The following is a 20,306-nucleotide window of genomic DNA, read 5'->3' on the forward strand; positions in this document are numbered from 1 at the left end:
GGGAACCTACTGCAGAGCAGCTGGCAGGCAGCAACAGTCCACGTGCCCGCGGTAGTGACAGCTGCACCAAGGCAGCCCGCTGCAAATGAAACAGCACGAAGTCACCCCGTTTAACTCTCACGTACCCATGAGATTAGGACAGACTGACAGAGGGATGCTGCGTATCAGGCTGTTCTGTGAGAAGTCCCTGCCCCACTCTGCTCACTCACTCACCCGTTGCACTGTGTGCCTATATCCGATCCCTTTGGCATTGACTGAAGAGGAAAAAAGCGACTGGGTTGTGCCTGTGTGCATTTGCAATACAGACCGACTTCCACAATACACATACTCACCTGTCCTTAGCGTTGCAAATGGAGGCACTCCTGCTCCATCACTGGCTCCTTCCCCACGGCTACCAGCCCTGAAAGGTTCCCTGGAGAGCGCTTGAGCACTTTTGCACAGCAAGATTCGACAAGAGGAGAAACGTCTGTCAGAGTGGTCTTTGAAAACAGCCCTTACATATATTAAGTAACCGAGATGTGCAAATTGTGTGAGCATCCCGGAGCATCCCCCAGCCGTCCCAAGAGATGGGGGCCGAGTCCATCATGTGGTTGACAAGCAGGGGTGGGCAACACGGTGGGTCAGGTGGGTCCGTTTCCCAGTCGCTGCTGCCCGTGTTGCTGCGGCCGGTTTCCATGGAGACCCCAGGAGCAACAGTGCCCTGACAGTGTGGGTCCAGGGTTTCCATGGAGACCGGCCCCAGCAGCCTGGCAAGGTACATGGCTGGGAAGGGAGCTGCTCCAGGGCTGGGACTGGGGTCATGCAGTGGTGACAGCTTGGTCTGGAGCCAGGGCAGAGCTGCAATTTGCTGCCTTCATGCCCCTGCCCAGCATGGCTATGCCGGTGGACATGGCTATGCTGTGAGCTGCTGCATGTGGGCAGCAGATCACAGCTCTGCTCTGGATCCAGACCAGGGTGTCACCACCACGAGACCCCAGCCCCGGAGCGGTTCCCACCCAGCTGCACACCTTGCCATGGAAAACCTGGTCCCACACTGTCACGCTCCTGGGTCTCCATGGAAACCAGCTGCAGCAATGTGGGTAGGGGCTGCTGGGAAATGGAGTCCACCAAGGGCCCAATCTGGCCCATGGGCTGGACTTTGCACGCCCTAGGGGTTTTTCCCCCCACACAACCACAGGAATATGAAATTCACTGAACAGTCACCTTGTTTCACTCTATGGGACAATCCAGTTTTCTTTCTGTCCATCTAAAACCTGATCAGGTCATTGATCCTATGACCCCAGCTGACTTCCTGCCCTTCGGGCGGGGGGCTGGACTCAGTGGTCTTCCGAGGTCCCTTCCAGCCCAAATGTCTATGAAATCTGTGAAACTTCTTTTCCAGGGGGAACTATCTTGCCATATGCTTTGCACCAGGTTTGTAGCTCCACTGGACCGTCATTGCATCTTGAAGGCCAGGGAAGAACAAGAAGTGGCTAGTATGCCACTCTGTCCTGGATACTCATCAGATGACATAAATTCTGAGATTTTGGTTTTGTGCATTTTAGCTACTCTCTTTCTCTACCCTCAAGCAGCAGAAGGATATATGGACATTATGCTGCAAGGAGGGTTTCCCCACTTCAGATACAAAAGCCATGTGGAAGCTTTGCATGCTGTCCTCACAGAAGAGGAAAAGGGAGCTAAAGCTTTTTGGCATAAGCACCATTCCTTAAAGATCATGTGCCAAATTCATCTCTTCACTCCTTTTTCTGGCAGATGCTCATATTAAGTGGATGGTGCAACACGCATGGAAACATTCAAAACTCTACATAATGATTCTTTCTCCACCTCAGCCAGTCAGTTCTCACTTCCTTTGTCCTTGCAACATCCAACTCCAGTTAGCTCTGGCCCATGCATTTTTGGACTAGCATAGCCATGCAGATCTGGTAGGATTCTTCAATAAGTGATGTCACCACAGTGCATGGGCATAGTGACAGCGTTTCATTGGGGGGCCAATGTGTGACATGCATGCCAAAGGGGGCACGGGCAGCCTTTGTCTGCAGCACACATCAGATTGGGCCGGGAGCAGGAAGCAGAGCAGCAGGGTGGGCAGGGGAAGGGAACTGGAGTGGCACTGGGTGCAGGCACACGGCTTAATCTGTAGCACCGCTGCCAAGAAAGTTGCCCCCACTAACTGCACGGCACTGACAGGGCAACAGCTGACCCGGCAGGGTTTGCTTTCCCTAGCATTGAAGGGGTGTGGACAGGTGTAAAATCTGAAACACCAGACAGGGCAAAGCAGGCAGCTGCACAGGCCCTTCGATAAGCTCCGAAAGCGGCAGAAATGCAGCAGAATTAACCCCACAGGAAACAGCGGCTCAGAATGAAAGGCACATGCTTCAGAGCATGCCAGGGGATCCCTGGGTCCTCCAGCATCCTATAGTGCTCTGCGTCTCCAACCACACCCCCGCAGAGGGCACGTGCTCTCCTGCCTGCTCTCCCAAAGCACACATCTCTCCTTCTCACTACTCCTCGCCTCCACACCAAAGCAAGAGCTGCACTGTGAGATCAGAGGTGGATGTCACAGTCCCAGTGCCCTGGGCAGAGCAGAGGGGGAAGGAGGATGCTGTGCAGTGGGGAGATCTGAGCAAGTCTAAGCTCACCCAGGACCCCGACCACTGCAGCTAGGCACAGGGTCACTGCACCTGGCAACCTGGCAGGGACTCAGGGCTGCAAGCGGCTCAGGGCTCAGATTGCTGCTACAGCATCAGCGCCTATGCAGGAGCTGCAGCAAACCCCACGGGATAGGCTTCCTGGGGCACCTTTCTGGCACCCCCTTGAAACCAGTGCCCAGGACGGGTGCCCCTTAGTTAGTCTGCAGTGGGAAACACTTGAGACATCATGTCTGTTTCTACCTCCATTGGCTTGCAGGTTTGGAGAACTCCCTTGTCTGAATGAAACCTAAGTTGAGGCTTTTACTGCTCCTGTCCAAGGGCTGTAGGCATGGCTTAAAGGGGAAGAGTTTCCCTAATGCAGAAATAACGGAGGATTGGAAAAGAAACTGAGAAGAGAAAGATGCCTACAATTCCCCCTCTGTACTCTGACAAGTGTCCCTGGCTGTATTATTTAAGCCTCTGTAAGGGCCACAGAGATGTTGCACTGTGACACAACTGCAGGCACTGCAGCAGGTTCAGAGGAGGTCTGAGCACCGAAGTCCTTTGACAATGTCCAGTCAACGGGACCCTGAACAATGAGGAGGAGCTCTTGCACTACAGCGAGTCCAGGGTTCTCCGTTAAAAGATCATTTGCCCTTGACCTCTCCAAAAAGAGACATCTGACATCTTTCAAGCCACTTTACTACAAACAGAAATGATCAGTAATTACTTGGAGTGGTTTCCAGCTATGGCAGCAGGCTGGTTTCTATCATGCTTTCGCTTCAGAAATAGCAATGGGAGCTTGTATTTCTCTCTCCCCGCACTTGGAAAACCCTAAGGGAAGGGAAAAAAGCCCTGTTAAAGCTGTGATGAAAAAAGCAAAGTGGGCGGAGGTCTAGCCTGCAGCCCTGCTGGGGAACACTTTGTAGGGTTCAGCGTGAGCGTGTATTGACGGCAACTGGTGCTTGTCAACGGTTTGATTAGGTACCACACCTAGAGGCCCTTTTCCCCACAGGAGGAGATGGCAGCCTGGGCCTGGCCCCAGGCCAGAGAGACTGCTCAATGATTGCCTTCCCAGTACATAATATTTAATTTCACTGGGGGAGAGTAAGTCTACTCGGCAATGCTTTGGTTTTGCAATGCGGTTTTTGTGAGTGGGGCTGACCGGGCCTAAGGAGAAAGCATGAGGCACCAAGGTATCTGGCAGGAGAGAACAGGTAGATCCACGGACACAGACTCCCAGAGACTACTGTGCCATGAGAGTGGTGGCAATGTGTTGCAACAATGGTATTTTACTTAATTTGTTATTTTTGTATGCCCATGAGAGGGCACGGCATGCATGCGGGGCAGGGTGCAGAGCAGGGTGCAGCTGAGCAACATGTGGCCACGTCCCCGGGTGCAGGCAGGGGGCGGTGGCAGTTTGCAGATGTCCGAAAAAAGTGCCACTCCCCAGCAGCTGGAAACTTCAGATATACTGAAACTGAGGAGCCGGTGGCTGGGAGTTGCTGCATCCTGGTCTTGTTCTCTGCCATTGCACTCATTGACACTGCAGGCTCCATGAGGAGAACAGAAAACCAAGAGAGTTGGATCAGCCCATGGAGAAGCCCAGGGTTGCAAGGGTGTCTCTCTTCCTGTAGATGCCGTTCAAGCCACCACAATCCTACAAAGGCCACGCAGCATAGGCACAAGCGTGGCAGAGGGCCTCAGGGACACGATCCAGTAAGGAAGTGCACAACTAATGGCTGATGACGCAGTTTAGCTATGAGATGCAAGTTTGTCCAAAGAGGAAACACATGGGGATCCCAAGCTTACCCCTCGGTTTGTCTGTCCAGCTGTCACTCCACGTTCTGGAGAGGTTCGCAGTGGGCTCCGATCTCTAGGACAGAAAAATGGGGGGTTTCAAACCACACACATTGACAATATGCTTTGGGCTTGGAGGTGTGAAAGGGCCCTGGGAGCTGCTTCTATGGGGCCAACCCCGCTCGTGCCTTAGCACTGGGAGAGCAGAACAAGAGTTACGGGGTTGACCGATGCTCTGCAGGAGACACGAGGGAAGAAGGAAGAAAGGGACCACTCCCAAAAGGGGTGGCTACCAGTATATAATGGGTACACCTCTTGTCAAATTTTAAGCCCCACCCCCGATAGATGCCCTGCCCCTTACCCTGCCCCGTTGCCCATCATCTCGACACCAGAAGTCCTGCCCCATCACACGGTCTGTGACATCCAAGTCCTAGCCCATGCCCGCCACGTTGGTTGCCATGATGGTCCCAGAATCCCCTGCCCCATCACATGGTTTGTAACATCAGAAGTCTCACCCCCCCCACCCCCGTGCTGGCTGCCATGTTGGCCCCAGAAACCCCTGCTGCCCCGTCACATGCCCCTGTGACATCAGAGGGTGTGCTTCTTGGCTGGGAAACACCGCCCCTGGAGCTGCACGGCCCACCCTGGGACTCCAGAAGCTCAGCCCCCTCTAGGGTGTGAGGCACAGGCACGGGCTATCAGGTAGCGAAGGGTTGTGACCCCTCTAACAACTTGCCCAGCACCCCTCGACCAGTCTGCAAGGTGGGGGGGGGTCTGACCTCCCCCAAGAATGGCGCCGAACCAGTTGGAGCAAGTACAGAGGTGGGACCTAGGCTGGCAGTCCCTGGCCTGCCTCTTTCCTAAATCCTGTTGGGAGACCCTGCAAACCAGGCCACGTGTCTTCTGGGACCACGCTCATGCAGCCAGGAGCAAGGACGGAGCCTTACGCCGTGGAAGCCTCAGACGCTGTTCAGACATCGCTCTGCTGCGCTGTGGACGAGATCTCAGCGGTGGAGACAGATTCCCAGACTCCTAAAACAGCTCTGGGGACCGTGGTGGGACCGTGGTAGGACGCTCCCCCCCAGTGGCCTGCATCAGAGCCACCAGCAAAGTACGGAAGTGGCGGAAACGTTGAACCCCAAGGGCTTTGCTCAGGTAACTAATCTAGATTTTTTGGGAAGCCGCTTTCTGTGGTAACGGGGGGTCTGTGCTACCTACGTAATCTCTTGGCAGGAAGCGAACAGGGATTCTTACACTACACCAGTAAGGCCCTTGGTTCCTGCCTTACCGCCAAAGCATGCCAGATGCCTGCCAAGAAAACGCGACTGCGGTGATAGTTTTGAGGAGGGGGAGAGCAAGGAGAGTAGCCCCCTAATCCAAGGGTTGCCTGAGATGCCTGAGGCCCAGAGATGCTGTGGATTCGGAGGAGGGGGTGGCTTGTGCCGGATGCTGCGGGAGAAGAAGACGTCTCCGAGGGAACAGAGGCACGGGTGAGTGACTTGAACGGAGGGGGCGGGTGCCCTTAGGGGAGCTGGTGGTAGGGGTTTTGGGGGGACCCTGATGGGGCAGGAACTAGCTATAAACGCCTTAAACAGAGGCTAACTAGAGCTTGGCCTTTGAAATCCCTCTGCAGCTTGAAGCCTTTATAATGCCACCCGAACGACAGCACATCAACGAACCTGTAACCCCTGTATTGGAAAAGAGAAACTGGTTTTGTGACAAGCAGAGGTCTGGGGTTTCAGAGGAAGAAGATGCTGTGACCTTTAGAAGGTGACCAGGGACTGAACGGATAGGCCCGGTCTCGCAGCAGGAACGTAAAAGCCTCATGAAATCTCTTATCCGTGTTTGTTGCTATGGCATACTGAAATATTGCTTGAGAAAGAGACTGTGTGGGCTGTCTCCTAGCTGCACCAGGACAAGGAAGCTATGAGTGTGCTGACTGGACAGATGAGGCTATAAACCAGACAAGTTGGGACTTTGTACTGAGCTGTGTATGGAAAGTGGTCTAAAAGCAGTTATTACATTAGGGCACTACCTGCACTCTCTGTGTCTCCCTGAGAAACATTTAGGTCAGGGTGTGGCGATCATCAACCATATTCACTAGGCTGAAGACCCAAATTCTGATTTCCATGGAGTGAACCATGAAGAGGACAAGCCTCTGGCACCCTACACTGAACACTTAATTAATTAAAGCTGGCACTTTGGGACCTGTAAATAAGAAACTCAGTATTGACTGCAAATGTACATTAGAGAAGTGTCAGAATGAGCACTGCCATCGGATTTTGAAAGATCATAATTACTGTGCCCATCTTCCTTCGAAAGATTACGACTGGTGTTGGAACAAAAAGAAGGGGCCAACTGGGGATGCGGCCAAATGCATACATTGCAGGAAGAGTTTGCAGGTTGCTTTGAATATTGTCGGAGCAAAAGCACAGGGAGGGGGTAATAATCTCAGGGGTAAGTGGTATGAGGGGCAAAAAGTTAGAGCCTTCTTAAATATGACAGTCCAAAGGGCTAAGTGCCTGCTGGGAAACAATAAGTGACCCCCTAGTGATGGTGACCCTGGGAAGCCCACAAATGCTCCCCTTCCTCCTGAGCCTATGAAGCCAGAGATTGGGGGTGATGGTAGTGATCCTGGGGACCCATTATAGGACCTCACAAATGCTCCCCATCCAGACTTTGCCAAGTACGTGGACCATAGGACTCTTAGCATCATATATCATTCAAAACGTTTTCTGTCAAGGGAAAAAACCAGTTGCATCATTACCCTCAACACAAAATACATAGTTCTGTTTCAAAATCTCAGGGGTACCCCTGGCAAGGCAGATGTACCTGGGCAAGACTCATTCTTCCTAGAAGCTTTTGACGATGCCACTAAAAAACCTTATGGGTATCTGGTGACAGACCAAAACACTTCTACCCCGGAGACTTTTTGATTAAGAACTGGGCTTTTTCCTCCTGACCAGCCAGTGGTTTACACTTTGAAAAAAGCAGCGGGTAGAAATAAAAGGAGATGATGTAGCAGCGGGCTCTTTTTTTGCTCCCGAGCCTGCAGAAGGGGAACATGTCTAACCGCATGAAGAGAAATTTGCCTCTCCCAAAATTCAATCCTCCCCCCAGCAGGGGAAAGCTGTACTCTGCTCTGCCTTTGATGATTTAGTAGCGGCCACTTCACAAATTGCTCTGAACATCTTAAAAGGAAATGTTCCTTTGACACCCCACCAAATCCATGTGCTGAAAAAGAAACGCAGAAGCATGAAAAGCCGAAGTAACAAAAGACTTCCTCTGAAAAAGGGAAACAGCTGATGAAACAGTCTGGGGGATTTATCAGACCCCTGTTAAGTTTTGCTGTTCTGCTGATCATGGGACTTTTGACTAAGCAGTGATGGAGTATGCAGCAAAACTGTACCTGGTGCCCAGTCGCCACCTGGAGCAACCAAGGACTCCTCCACCACCTCCGGAAAATATCAGGACTGAGGAGACCCACTTGCTGGCTGCTGAAATGAGGGACGTTCTCCAAGGGCAGGGCTGAGCCGAATACAATAAAGCTAAACTGTATCCCACCGTACTTCAAAAATACCTGATGCATGTGAAGCAGGGTGACCTGGACAGAGGGAAATTAACCCTGTGAAATGGCAAAACATCAGTGAATCCTGACCCCATCCTTCAGGACGTGCTGGATAACGTGCCTGCCCCATACAGGAAAAGTGCTGAAGTGTTGCTCAGCAAACTGAGTCAGCATAAGCATAATTTGGCTTGGGATGATCAAGGGGGTTTTGTAGACAGAGAAATGCTCATCAAGGGTCCTAACATGCTCGACTTAGTTCGGAGGGCGCTTCAGACTCACACTGCTTCTAGTAAACATCCCTCTAAAGGTTGGGACATCTTTATGAAAGCCACGGCCATGCTGAACGTTACGGGCAACGTTGTGAAGCAGGAACACCTGAAAGCATCTGCCACAGGCCAAGAAACACTAGTGTCGCTCCCAAAGAAGAAAAAGATTGTCTTGAAAAGCAAGTGACTCACCATGTAAAGTTTTACACTTGCAATAAACTATTCCGTGCAGCTTGAAAATGTTGTCTACAGAGCATTGTTTTTTTAAAGTGGTACGGGGTAAAACACACACACACACAGATTTTTCTTTTTTTTTAAAACCCCCCCCAACAATGGTGTTATTCAATCTTTCCAGTGGGAAGATTTATATTTACCTTTTACAGACGAGACCACTGTGCGGTCATTGTGTACTAAATCATCCGAATACAATTAAAACTGTGTTCAGATGATAGCCCTTTGTTCCGGTGGTGCAGGAAAAACACACAGTGGTATCCACTGGCAACAGAGTTGGGGTCTTGTGCTTGTTTCATCTGAAAAGCACTGATAAGAGAGCGTTCTTATTTAAGAAGAACATAAAACTTTGAGGAAACAGAGCACTGTTTGGGAGGGTGACTGTACAAATAAAAAACTCCCTGTGCTTCTGATCCACCAGGTAAGGTGCCAGGCAGTGGTCTTCAGGCTGGTTATGCGGGCATGTGTTGACCACTAGGCTCAGGGGTCTTCGAGACAGCCAAGCCTTAGAGAGACAGTCACAGGGGAACCCAGCTAGGAAAGTCTCTTTAGTGTAAAGGTCCGTGGATAAAACCCAGGACAGCTGCTCGCTGCCCATCTTCACATGTAGTCGAACAGGACCTTTCTCCACTGGTTTATCTCTAAAACATCCAAGACCCCACACATGTTCATGTTGACGGTGGTGGGCAAGCCACCTGCAGAGCTCTCGGGTTCCTGGTTTTAGTCAGGGAATAATGGTCAGCACATTCCTAGCCAGGAGACAGGTCAAAGGCAAACAAGGTTTACCCCCAAGCAAACTCCTCGCAGTCCAGCAATAGGAAACGGCCTTTCATATATTTGCCAGCCATCTGCACCAGATGCATATATTCTCTCATGCAGTTACCATCCTCAAAATCGGACTGTAGTGCTTCTGCCGGGATGTGTTGTCCATCAGCGTACAGTGCAACAAAATTAATATCATCATGTTTAAAGTTGAAGGGGTTCTTAGTATAGTTCCCGCTAAAGGCATTGTTATCCACGAACCCAATGGTGACGAGCTTGGGCAATGGTCCCAAAAACAGATTCTCCTGATTACTGACCCAGCTGCTGGCAGGGATGCGAAACACTTCCATACCCACATGGTCTATGGGGTATTTAGCACCGGCTGTAAGCAAGGCCCCTGCATAGCCCAGGCGGATGCCGGGGCTACCCTCACTTTCTTCACAAAGAGCGAGGCATCTGTAATTCGTAGTTTACACTGTCCAGCTGCCGGGGCGCCCATCAAAAAGAAGGCACCTTTACTGCGACTCAGTTTAATTTTCAAGTCCGTGTCATTCAACAGAAGTATTTCTTGAAAAAACAAATCACTGTGGAGGTGGCCTAGCAGCGCTATCTTTCTGCTCTGGACAGTCAGGCTTGCGCGTCTCCAAAACTCACGATTGCCACCAGCCCGAGTGCCGCTTCATGCCGCCCAGATGTGTCTTTGTAAAACCGGCTGAAAGAAAACTGGGTGGCGAGGGTGTCATTGCTGTACTGAAGACCGATTTGATGAAGGCTCAGTAAGGGTAACAGTTGTTGCTCTGGCTTAGGAGACGATCTCCCAGAGTGACATCCAAATGGCTGCAAATAGAGGCCAGCGGGCAGTTTACCAGACCCACTGCAGCCCCGTCACGAAGATCGGTTCTGTCACCTTCTACAATCTCCCAACAAAGGTACAGCAGCGTGTTGTTCAAATCCATATAATCCCCCCGGTCCCAGAAATGAAAAAGTCAGGGAGGGCAGACTCCATAATAGCTGATAGTGCGGGGATCTCAATATACAGACTTTTCTCAATGCTGGTCTATATATGAGCTATTTGAAACAAACCCCGTTCAGATTTGGTACACTCTTCAGACCCACAATGAACAAAAGCCATGCTGGTTCAAACAGATTTCTTTTTCTTCCAGGAGAGCTCCCCTTCTTTCTCCCAGGCAGCTGCTTCTTGGTCTTTCATGTACGCCTGACCCGCTGGCTTACCCTCTTTCCTTTTAGGGGTTGGGGCAGGTCTGTATGTCAGGGGCATGATACAGCTCTCTCTTTTTCAAGGATCCTTTTCACAGGGCCAGACCCCTCCTGCTTTCCTGACTTGCCCACCTTATCCAGAACAGCTGAAGAGATGTGATGAATCATGTCTTTGGTGCTGTTTTAAGCCACATTTTAATTTGGTTTAATAACCTCCAGACCTCTTTTCAAAAGCGGGATGGCTTTTCTAAAGAGGCCGTGGAATATGACCCCCATGCCCGCCCCATACATCACCGGCATCCCCTGATAACCAGGGAGACCGTACCCTCCCTGGCCTTTGCAATAATTTCTGTATAAAGTAGGGTCTCCATAATTTATTTTACCGTCACCATTGTGTTTGTTCTCATTTTAAAACCCCAAAGTCCTCCTGGGGCTTAGGTGAAGCTTAATGACCACCTTGCTAAAGTGAAATGAGATGTGCCTGTTCTGACCTGTCTTTATTTCAACACTGATTGTGTCGACTTGATGCTGACTCACGGGGACATAATGTGGCTTGTCACATGGGATAGTGACAAAACTCAGTGTTTCTGCCATGGATAGGTACGCAACGTAGTAAGGGATTTAGAAAAAAGAGGCAGGCCAGGGACTGCCAGCCTAGGTCCCACCCCTGTACTTGCTCCAATTGGTTCAGCGCCATCCTTGGGGGAGGTTTGATGCCCCTGAAACCCCCCACCCTACAGATTGGTTGGGGCAAGTTGTTAGAGGGGTCACAACCCCTCACTCCCTGCTAGCCCGTGCCTAGTGGGGACTGAACCGCTGGGGTCCCAGGCTTGGCTGTGCCACTTCAGGGGTGGTGTTTCCCAGGCAAGAAGCACACCTTCTGATGCCACAGGGACACGTGACGGGGCAGCAGGGGTTTCTGGGACCACAATGGTGCCCAACATGGCTGCCAGGAGGGTGAGACTTTTGAAGTTTTGGGGCATGTGATGAGGCAGGGGATTCTGGGGCCAACATGGTGGACGGGGGGTAGGATTTCTGTCATGGGGCATGTGACGGGGCAATAGGGGATTCTGGGACCATCATGGTGGACAACATGCTGGCCAATGTGGCAGCCAGGGGGTGGGATTTATGATGTCATGGACTATGTGATTGGGTGGCAGGGGATTCTGGGACCATCATGGTGGACAACATGCTGGCCAACATGGCAGCCAGGGGTGGGACCTATGATGTTACAGACCATGTGATGGGGTGGGACTTCCAGTCCTAAGATGGTAGCCAAGGGGGTGGGGCAAGGATCTGGGCACCTGTCAGGGGCGGGGATTCAAGTTTGACCGGTGGCGTAGCCGTTATCCTACCCGTTATGCCAAATCTAAGATACCAGACCTTGTGCGACACATCTTGACCTTAGGACTAGGGCCTTGAGAAAATTGCAGATTTCCTGTCAAAAATTCATGGCATGTGTGCAGGTAAAAGTATCATTTTTCACAGAATATTCCCAGAACTGCCACAGATCTTGGCAAATGGGCCCTGGCAGTTCCGGGAATATTCTGCGAAAAAGGATGCTTTCCCCGCACACGTGCAGCAGGCGGGCACGCAGCCATAGCTGGCAGGAGCCTGGGGCTAAGAGGGCAGCAGGAGCGGGATGCAGAGCCCAGCCTGCAGTGGGTAGCACGCCTCCGCCCCGCACGCTGATCTGGAGGGCATTTGTTACCTGGGCCTCTCCCAAGGTGTGCGCAGTGGCGGGAGCCCTCCTGCCCCCCTGGACGAGCTGCCCAGGCTCCAAGCATCCCATGACCCACCCCGGGGCCCCACTCACTCCAGCCCTTGCCCCTGCCTCAGCCCCGCTCCTTCCTTCCCTGTGGCGGCCCGGATCTGCCGTGCCCTCCATGCCACCTCCCTTTCTTTGACTTACCTGCTGTGGTGGGCAGTGCTCTGCATGCCCTCTGGCTGCAATACTGGCTGCGTGCAGGCTCTGTATCTGTCTGGGCGCACCCCTCCCCTCCTGCTGCAGCCCCCTGGAGCCCGCACCCAGGCTGCCCTGCGGCCCTCTGCACTGCTCCACATTTGGGGGGGTTAAGCCCCGTTAGCCCCAGCCTTCTGCCGCCTATGCTTGCAACCCTTAAAAATGACGGTGTGGGGTGAATTTCATGGTTTCCACAGTCTGCAAAATCGCAATTTCCTCAGGCCCCTACTTTAAGACTAATTTTGAAGCTGCAAGAGGGAGGACTTGATGGACAGAAAGATGATAGGGAAGACCCCAGCCACTATTTCTGGGTCTGCTAGTAGTGTGCTGGGAGAGCTTAGGTAAGTCCTTGTGCCCCTCCCTGCCCCTAAAGGGGAGAACAACACCACCCTCCTTCATCTAGCACTTCACCATGTGCTGATAGGAATTTTGCAAGCGGAGTTATAATAAATATTATATGAGAGGCAGGAGCTGACTAGTCCTGCAATATAGAAATAAAATGCCCCCAGGCACAGCATAGATTTACCTAAAGGTTACCAATCCACATAGCTTTTCTAAGTCAATCCCAAGACTCAGTGAGTGGAGATACAGTGGGTTGCTACAAGATTTTTACTTTTAGGCTACATGGGAGAAATTTGCCTTTGAGATTCTCAAGAGACTAAGGTGTTACCCACTCACAGAGGCTGAACTTGTCACAATATCCACTGAAAGCATAAATCAATTCATCAACACACAACTTGCAGTCCAAGTCACCCATCCTCCAAAGTCTGACAGGGGATTGCAAACCCTTTGCAAATAACAGGAAGTCAAACGTAGAAATACTAGAATTTTTGCTAACTACTAGCACTTCTAAGCAGCCCAATCCACAATAATATTGCTTCTATTTATACAACCACGGTCGGTCTCTGCCGATTACTTTTTCACCACGGCAGGAAAACAATGCATTTCAATATGCTTAAAAGTGGTAAGGAAAAGAGCTGTGCCAATGAAGACTTGCAACCTAACTTTAGTCCCTAGAGTCATGAAAATACACCTCATCATACAAAACTAGACTGATGAAATCTAAACGAGTTGCCTAGTGAATCTTAACAGAATATATCATCAGGCAAGCTACAAACAGAGACCACCAAAGCCTGTTTATCTCCTTCTGCCCAACCTTATGAGCAGCGCAGCAACTTCTCTGTCCCCCGTGCAGCCCCAGAAGAACTGTGCCTGCCCACCTTAGGCTGGCTGGGGAAGACTTCCCTGTGAATAATGAGGCAGGTGGTGGGGCAGGATTTTAAACCATTTTTCTGGCAATAAATTCCAAGCCACCCAAGTCTGTGTTGCTGCTGGCTCAGGCGGTTAAAGCAAAGGGTGTCCAATGGTCCAAGCACACCCTGAATAAGGAGGTTACTAATCCACTCCTTTTTTTTCTCAGGCTCCTATTCAAGGCCCAGGTACTCTATAATCACACAGGCTCTAGGGACGAGGTCTGACTTTACATGCCAAGATTTTATGCTTAAAATGCATACTTGCTCTTCCTTCAACACCAGATCTTTCTGTTGCCAGAGACTCTCAACCAAGAGCTGTGAGGAATACGAGTTGCCCCACGTATCCCTCTGGGCAGAGACCACTGAAGTCCAAAACAATTGGTGTCACCAGCACCTACCTCCCTCTATGCCTGCTGTACCAAAGGCCCAGCCCAAAGGAAGGGTATCAGAATGACAGAAAATGCTGCAGGGAGATAGAAACTGCAGGTTTAACATTTCCTGCCCTCCATTGCTAAGAAATAGGTCCACGGAAGAAAGGCAAGAGACATTCCTGCCCCTGAACTAAAAGCCCTGATTGCCATGAGTAGTAAAAAGTCAGGCAGGGCACAGAAGGACAAACAGAGATTTCCTACCTGCTCGCACTCTTTCCTCCAGACCCAAGCAGTGTCTCAGTCTCAGAACCTCTGCTACCTGCATGGAAGGACGAGAAAAAGAAACTGTCAACAAAAGTCAGCGTTCAGACTGGTACCAGCATGGGGACCACCCATTCATAGGTTAGACCATGAGCAGTGTCTGACTCAGCCCCTTGCTTACACAGGAGATAGATTGTGCTCGAAACATATTGCTGCCAGGGGGGTTTATGACAGATCTTGCTCCCTGGCCAATTCAGACAGTCTCCCTAAAGGGTAAGGCTGGTGCATTTTCCTGTGCCTCATTGTCTTCTGAAGAAGCTTCCAGTGAGGACTCTTACCTATTTCAAAAAACTGTCCGTAGTTTCATGACTACGTGTGGCAGGTAGAAAAGAAAGGGCACCCGCTGCTACAAACCTGACCAGCAGAATTATGATATGTAATGAGAGAGGGCTGGATTATTACTTGAAGTTGAACAACTGGAGTTGAAAGACTAACCTGCTTTCAAAACACATCTCCAGTGGCCCGTTCTTTCATGAGAAAGCTGCCAAAAGTTAAGCACCAACTTTTCAACGTGCCAGGGAGGCAGCTACATAGAAAAATAACTGAATAAAAAAAAAGCTACGTTTCTCATTAGTCACAAAAAAATATAATTAACTGATCAGTCTGCTTGTATTGGAGTGATACTAGAGCCGCAAGAAATATGCAAGAGCCAAGGATTTTTTCATTGGGAAAGCCTGTTGAATTCGAGCCGATCCATGCAATTTGTTCACAAGAGATATCACCCTCAAAAATCCATTTTTTGTTTCTAATAATTCTCCCACCACAAAGTATTCCCAAATGGGATGTATCACAAGGCTCTTCAAGCAAGTACTGGTCATCAGACTTAGGGTTATACATCAATCTGCTTTAATAAGCATCCCAGAGGTAAAGCCAGTGTATCAAATATCTTCAGTTCAATAAAAAGTCTTGTTCTATTTTCTCAGCCTCTATATAGAAGCGGTTTCTTTTGTTTTCTATCCACTCAAAAATGAAATTCTTTTCTCTCTATTCTTGCCTTGATTCTCCTTTCTATATTCTTGACAGTTATGTCTGTCTGTCCATCTATAGAAAAAAGGACCTCCCAGATACGGTAAAACTTTAGAAGTGTATTATGTATCTCAACAAGTTATAAATAAACCTAAGCATTTTTCCTTAAGGACCTTTCTATGGTATCAGGAGGTATTGCTGCGGTCCCTTCCCACCTGACTATACAACAGTATAAGCTCAACCTTTTGCTTGCCTGGCTACCCACAGACTACATAGTCCACCAACTTGAGCCAGGTCTACTCTTCACAGCTGACATTACAGCGTTCCTTAAGGATAGGCTTTCACAATATTTTTACTCCAACAAAAACTCATGGGTACAGAGAAACTGTATCAGCTGGTTTATTTTATTCAGGCAGTTGATGTAAGCTACAATAAGAAGGTGAGCGGGTGTAGTAAATCTAGCAAACCTTTCCTTCCACAAACTATGGATAGGGGCACATGAACCTCCAGTGAATCAACAGTAGGCAGGAAACTGCCACGGGGCAGCTGATGGGTAGAAACGGTCCATGTGCTTGTGCTGGGGAAACCGAAACCGAGGCAGCTTGCCCAAAATTAAGTGCTTTGTTGCTCTAATTTACCCCATGAGGCTAGAATAGGCAGATGGGTGGTCCCCACACATCTCCCTGCCCCACTCACCCATTTCATTGTCCACCCACATAATTCAATTAGCGCCTTTGGGACTAATTGGAGAGGGCCTACTTGTTTATGCCTGTATGTATTTGCAATACAGACCTACTCGGGGAATACACCCACACTCACCAATCCTTCGTGTCACAAATGGAGGCACTCCTACTCCACAGATGGGTCCTTCCCCATGGCCACTAGCCGTGAGCAGCTCCCTGGAGGAGGCTTGAGTACTTTTGCACAGCAAGATACAGGAAGAGGAGAAAAGGCCGTCAGAACTTCTTCTAATGGACCGACCCCTACATACATTAAGTCCACGTGCATGTCCATTGCTTAAGCAGGCTGGAACCCCTTTCCCATACAACCCTGGACCGGTCCCGCTGCATGCTGAAGTCCTTTGGCAATGTCCAGTCAACAGGATCCTGAACAGCATGAACCAGTTCTTTCACTAAACAGCTACCAGGTTCCCAATCAAAAGAGCATTTTCCCTTGGCCTCTCCTAATAGGGAGGACTGACATTTACACCCCTATTTTACTAGTAATTGAAGTGATAAGTAATTACTTGCAGTGGTTTCCAGCTGTGGCAGTGGACTGGTTTCTAGCATGCTTCTGCTGCAGAAATACCAGTGGGAGTCTGTACTTTTCTCTCTCCTCTCTTGGAGCACCCTTGAGAGAAGAAAAAACCATGGTAAAACCAGGATGGAAGAGGCAAAATGGGTTGAGGTCTAGCCTGTAGCTCTGCTGGGGAATACCTTGGGGAGGTGCGGTGTGAGCTTGTGTCGATGTAAATATATTTTGTTAAAAGTTTCGTAGGTAGGACATCTAGATGCCCATTTGCCTTCCGGGGGGATGGCAATCTGGGCCTGGGAGCAGGCCACAGAGACTGCTCCCTCATTGCTTCCCCAGGACATTGTGTTTAATTTGGTTGGGAGTGCTTTAGTTCCCCAGTTAATGCTCTAATTTTGTAATGGGTTTCTCCTGAGTTTGGCTGATGGGCTGCAAGGCGAATGAGAGAAGTTCAGAGAGAGCTGGGGAGAGAGAAAGGGTGGATGCAGGGTGGACAGGCTGAAGAATAGAGCAGAGTCAGAGAAACAACAGAGGGAACTGCTGTGGCACAATAAAGGCACCGGGAAGTCCTCTGAGCTGGCTAGGATGTTGGTCCTCTGACCCACCATTTTGAAGAGAGAAACACCTCCCCTTTCTGGGAGCTGACCACAAAAAAAAAGAGCCCTTTGGATCACCGAAACAGCCAGGCACATAGAAGAGGCAGGGTCTGAAAGCCAGAGGCTTGGCCCTTGAGAAACTGCACCAGGGCTGGTTTCAGAAGGGCCTTTTGAAGCAGTGAAGACCAAAGAAAGCTTCTAGTTGGGCAGTCCTGAGGCAGAGCTTTTCCCTGAGAAGGGTGTTACCCAGGACAAAACTTATTGCCAAGAAAAAGCGTTGAAAACTTTGCAGTACATCTAATGGCTGCTACATCTAGACGTTGTTAGAAAGGAGAGGGAAACATATTTCTGCTCTATGTGAGGCAGAATTTCCATAGACCTAAGGCTCCCTTCTGACCAGGCCAGCGCTATGGCATACTGAACATCCACACGTAGGCTGATGCGACCATTACTGCACGCATCTTTGGCTGGGTCTAAATAAAGCAAACTTCAGTCAATCAGATGCTGATTTCAGTCACCCTGGGGGTAATTTTAAAACCAGTCTAAAGCATACACCTGTGTCCCCAAAGCCAAGGGCTGCACATTTAAATTAACTGCAGCAACTATGACATCCTATGGATCTGAAAGTTTATTCATCCTTGGTATCTGGCCAGATGTGAGCTCTTATCCCAACAGACTGCAGATGAACACAAAATAAGCAGCAAAAAGGCTCAATCACTCCATTCCCTTTATGATCTTCTCATTCAGCAAGGCAATGTAAAAGGGCATGGTACCTCTGTCCTTTGAGGAAAGTATTTTACAATCTTGTCTGAGCTTGGGCGTATCTGTTCTTCCACCTCAAGTGCAGGGGGCCTCCCAGTCGAGGCAGAAGCCAGGCATGACCAAACTGACCCCTCCTCCAAAACATCCGTCTCAGCATGTCCCTGTTAAAAAGAAAGAACTCAGTAGCATGTATTTTGTTAGGGTGCGTCATCATTTGTCTTATTTTCTGCAGCTGCACTCAATTACACTCCATGCTCCAGGAATTAAAGTTTCACTAATCAGCTGATGACAGGAACAGCCCGCCAAGTGAATCGGACCGCACTCAGAGATGCCCTGGGACTCAAGGCCCTTTCTCTCCAATACGTGCCATCCTGGTGACCACACTCCTACAACAGCCACCTACCATAGGGAGGAGCATGGCAGAGTCCCTCAATGACGTGCTTCAGTGAGGAAGCTGGCAACGTGTGGTTGAAAACAGTTTAGCCACAAGAGGCAAGTTTATCCAAAGAGGAAACACACAGGGACTCCAAGCTTACCCCTCTGCTTGTTTTTCGGACTGTCAATCCAGGTTCGCCAGGGGCTCTGCGCATCCTCTGACCACTGGGATAGAGAAATGAGGCATATTTCAAATGAGGCATGTTTCAAACCACACGCACCTTTTTATGACAAATAAGCCTTGAGGTCATAGTTTTCAGGGGGGCTGGGAATTGCCTCTGAGAGGGATCAACACAGCTAGCACTTCAGTAATATGCAAGAAGAAGAGTTACAGGTTGACTATCTCAAAGGACTGATATTCTGGGGGAGTGAGTAGAGGAGAAGGAACAAAGGTAAATGCAAGGAAAGATAGGGTCATGTGTCCCCACCAGCTAGCTGGGTCACTGTCTGTTGTACCAGAGGTCCAGTCGATAGACAAAGTATCAGAGTGAGGCACTAAATCCTGCAGGGAGAGGAGGAGCACCACGTTTAAAACTTCCTCCCCTCCATTGCTAACAAATGTGCACATGGAAGAAATGGAGGACACATTCCTACTCCAGAGATAAAAGCCATGAGGACCAGAAAGCCAGGCTGTCTTCTACATCATCAAGATCGGCAACTACCCCCTGTCTGAGATCAAAACAACCCATTTTTGGAGTCCCTGACGGAAGGGAAGACAACAGAGCTCTCTCTTGGCAGGCCTCATGCCTAACGCAGGTGTGTTACTGCTGCTTTACTCTAACTGTGTTTGAGAGGAGAATGACACAAGTGGAACCCAAATACAACGTGGCGGCTGCTGCTCTTCCACCCGTCTCCTTTGGAAAGCGCTCCCAATGGAGGTGTGTCTGCAGTCTCAGTAGATTATCTGTAGCATGAAGATTTTTGCCACCTTCTACACAGATGCCAAGAGCCAGGCATACAGAGCCAAACAGAAGAGATTTCCTACCTGCTTGCATCATTTGCTCCAGATGTGACCAGGCTCTCGTTTTCAGGACCTGTGCTACCTGTGGACAAGAAGGACAAGAAATGCAAACTGAAAACAAAGTCAACTTGCAGATTCGTACCAGTGTGGGAATGGCTCGTTCACAGGTTATACCATGAGCATCTTCTGACTCTCAGCCAGTCGCGTACATGGGAAGTTGTTGTTGCTCTGGCCAAATGTTGCTGCCAGGATGATTTTATGACTTCTCTTGCTCCAAGGCAAGGTTAGACATCTTCACCATCAGAGGAAAGCTAATGAGTTCTCCTGCTTATCACTGTGCTCCGAAAGGCTTTCCAATGAACACTCGCACTGGTATAAAAGTCATTAACTTTCTAAATACATTTAAATATATTTGTACAATGAGAGCTCTCACACTTATTGAGGGCTTGATGCAGAACTGAACTTTGAAAATTCCTCTGTGAGATGGTCATTTACACACCCACCCACCTCGACCCTGTTCCTGAAAAGGTATTCTCAATTGTTGTAAAACAAATGTGTGTGAACTATGTATTTTTGCAAGTTCAGAACACACTTAAGCATTTTTCCTCAAAGCAATTTAAATAACCTCTCCTTCACTTGAGTGCAAGGCTGGACAAGGTGACTTCCTGAGGTCTCTTCCATGGCTGGATCCTTACAATCCAGTTCTGTGATACGAGATCGAGCTTTGCTTTCCCCAGTTCTTCACAAACTGAATATTTCAGCAACACCATCCAGGTCTACATTTCATGGCTGCCATTATATAATGTTCATTCCGGACTGGATTTAACAATACTTTACTCCAGCAAAGCTGAGGGCTACTGCACAAGACCGTTTATCTTACTTAGGCAACTGGCTTCAGCTAAAACAGCTAAAGCAGTTTCAGTGCTATAAGCTGTGTCTACAATAAGAAAGT

The 20,306-nt window shown here is 49.6% G+C and overlaps 1 protein-coding gene across 1 annotated transcript in view; it reads right to left on the reverse strand.

Annotated features, from left to right (window-relative positions):
• The window catches only part of LOC149860628 (uncharacterized), a 51,365-nt gene that overhangs the window by 16,196 nt on the left and 14,863 nt on the right, over window positions 1-20,306 (reverse strand). Inside the window, exons 10-18 of the mRNA XM_090051553.1 lie at window positions 19,379-19,436; window positions 18,495-18,558; window positions 17,970-18,119; window positions 16,596-16,699; window positions 16,169-16,266; window positions 14,324-14,381; window positions 4,443-4,506; window positions 3,361-3,464; window positions 333-430 (exon numbers count right to left, since the gene is read on the reverse strand). Of these exons, the coding sequence (XP_089907679.1) occupies window positions 333-430; window positions 3,361-3,464; window positions 4,443-4,506; window positions 14,324-14,381; window positions 16,169-16,266; window positions 16,596-16,699; window positions 17,970-18,119; window positions 18,495-18,558; window positions 19,379-19,436 (798 nt within the window). The remainder of the gene's footprint in view (window positions 1-332; window positions 431-3,360; window positions 3,465-4,442; window positions 4,507-14,323; window positions 14,382-16,168; window positions 16,267-16,595; window positions 16,700-17,969; window positions 18,120-18,494; window positions 18,559-19,378; window positions 19,437-20,306) is intronic.

Source organism: Crocodylus siamensis, chromosome 6 (assembly GCF_052110815.1).
Source record: "Crocodylus siamensis isolate JL-2025a chromosome 6, ASM5211081v1, whole genome shotgun sequence".
Taxonomy (NCBI): Eukaryota; Metazoa; Chordata; order Crocodylia; family Crocodylidae; genus Crocodylus; species Crocodylus siamensis.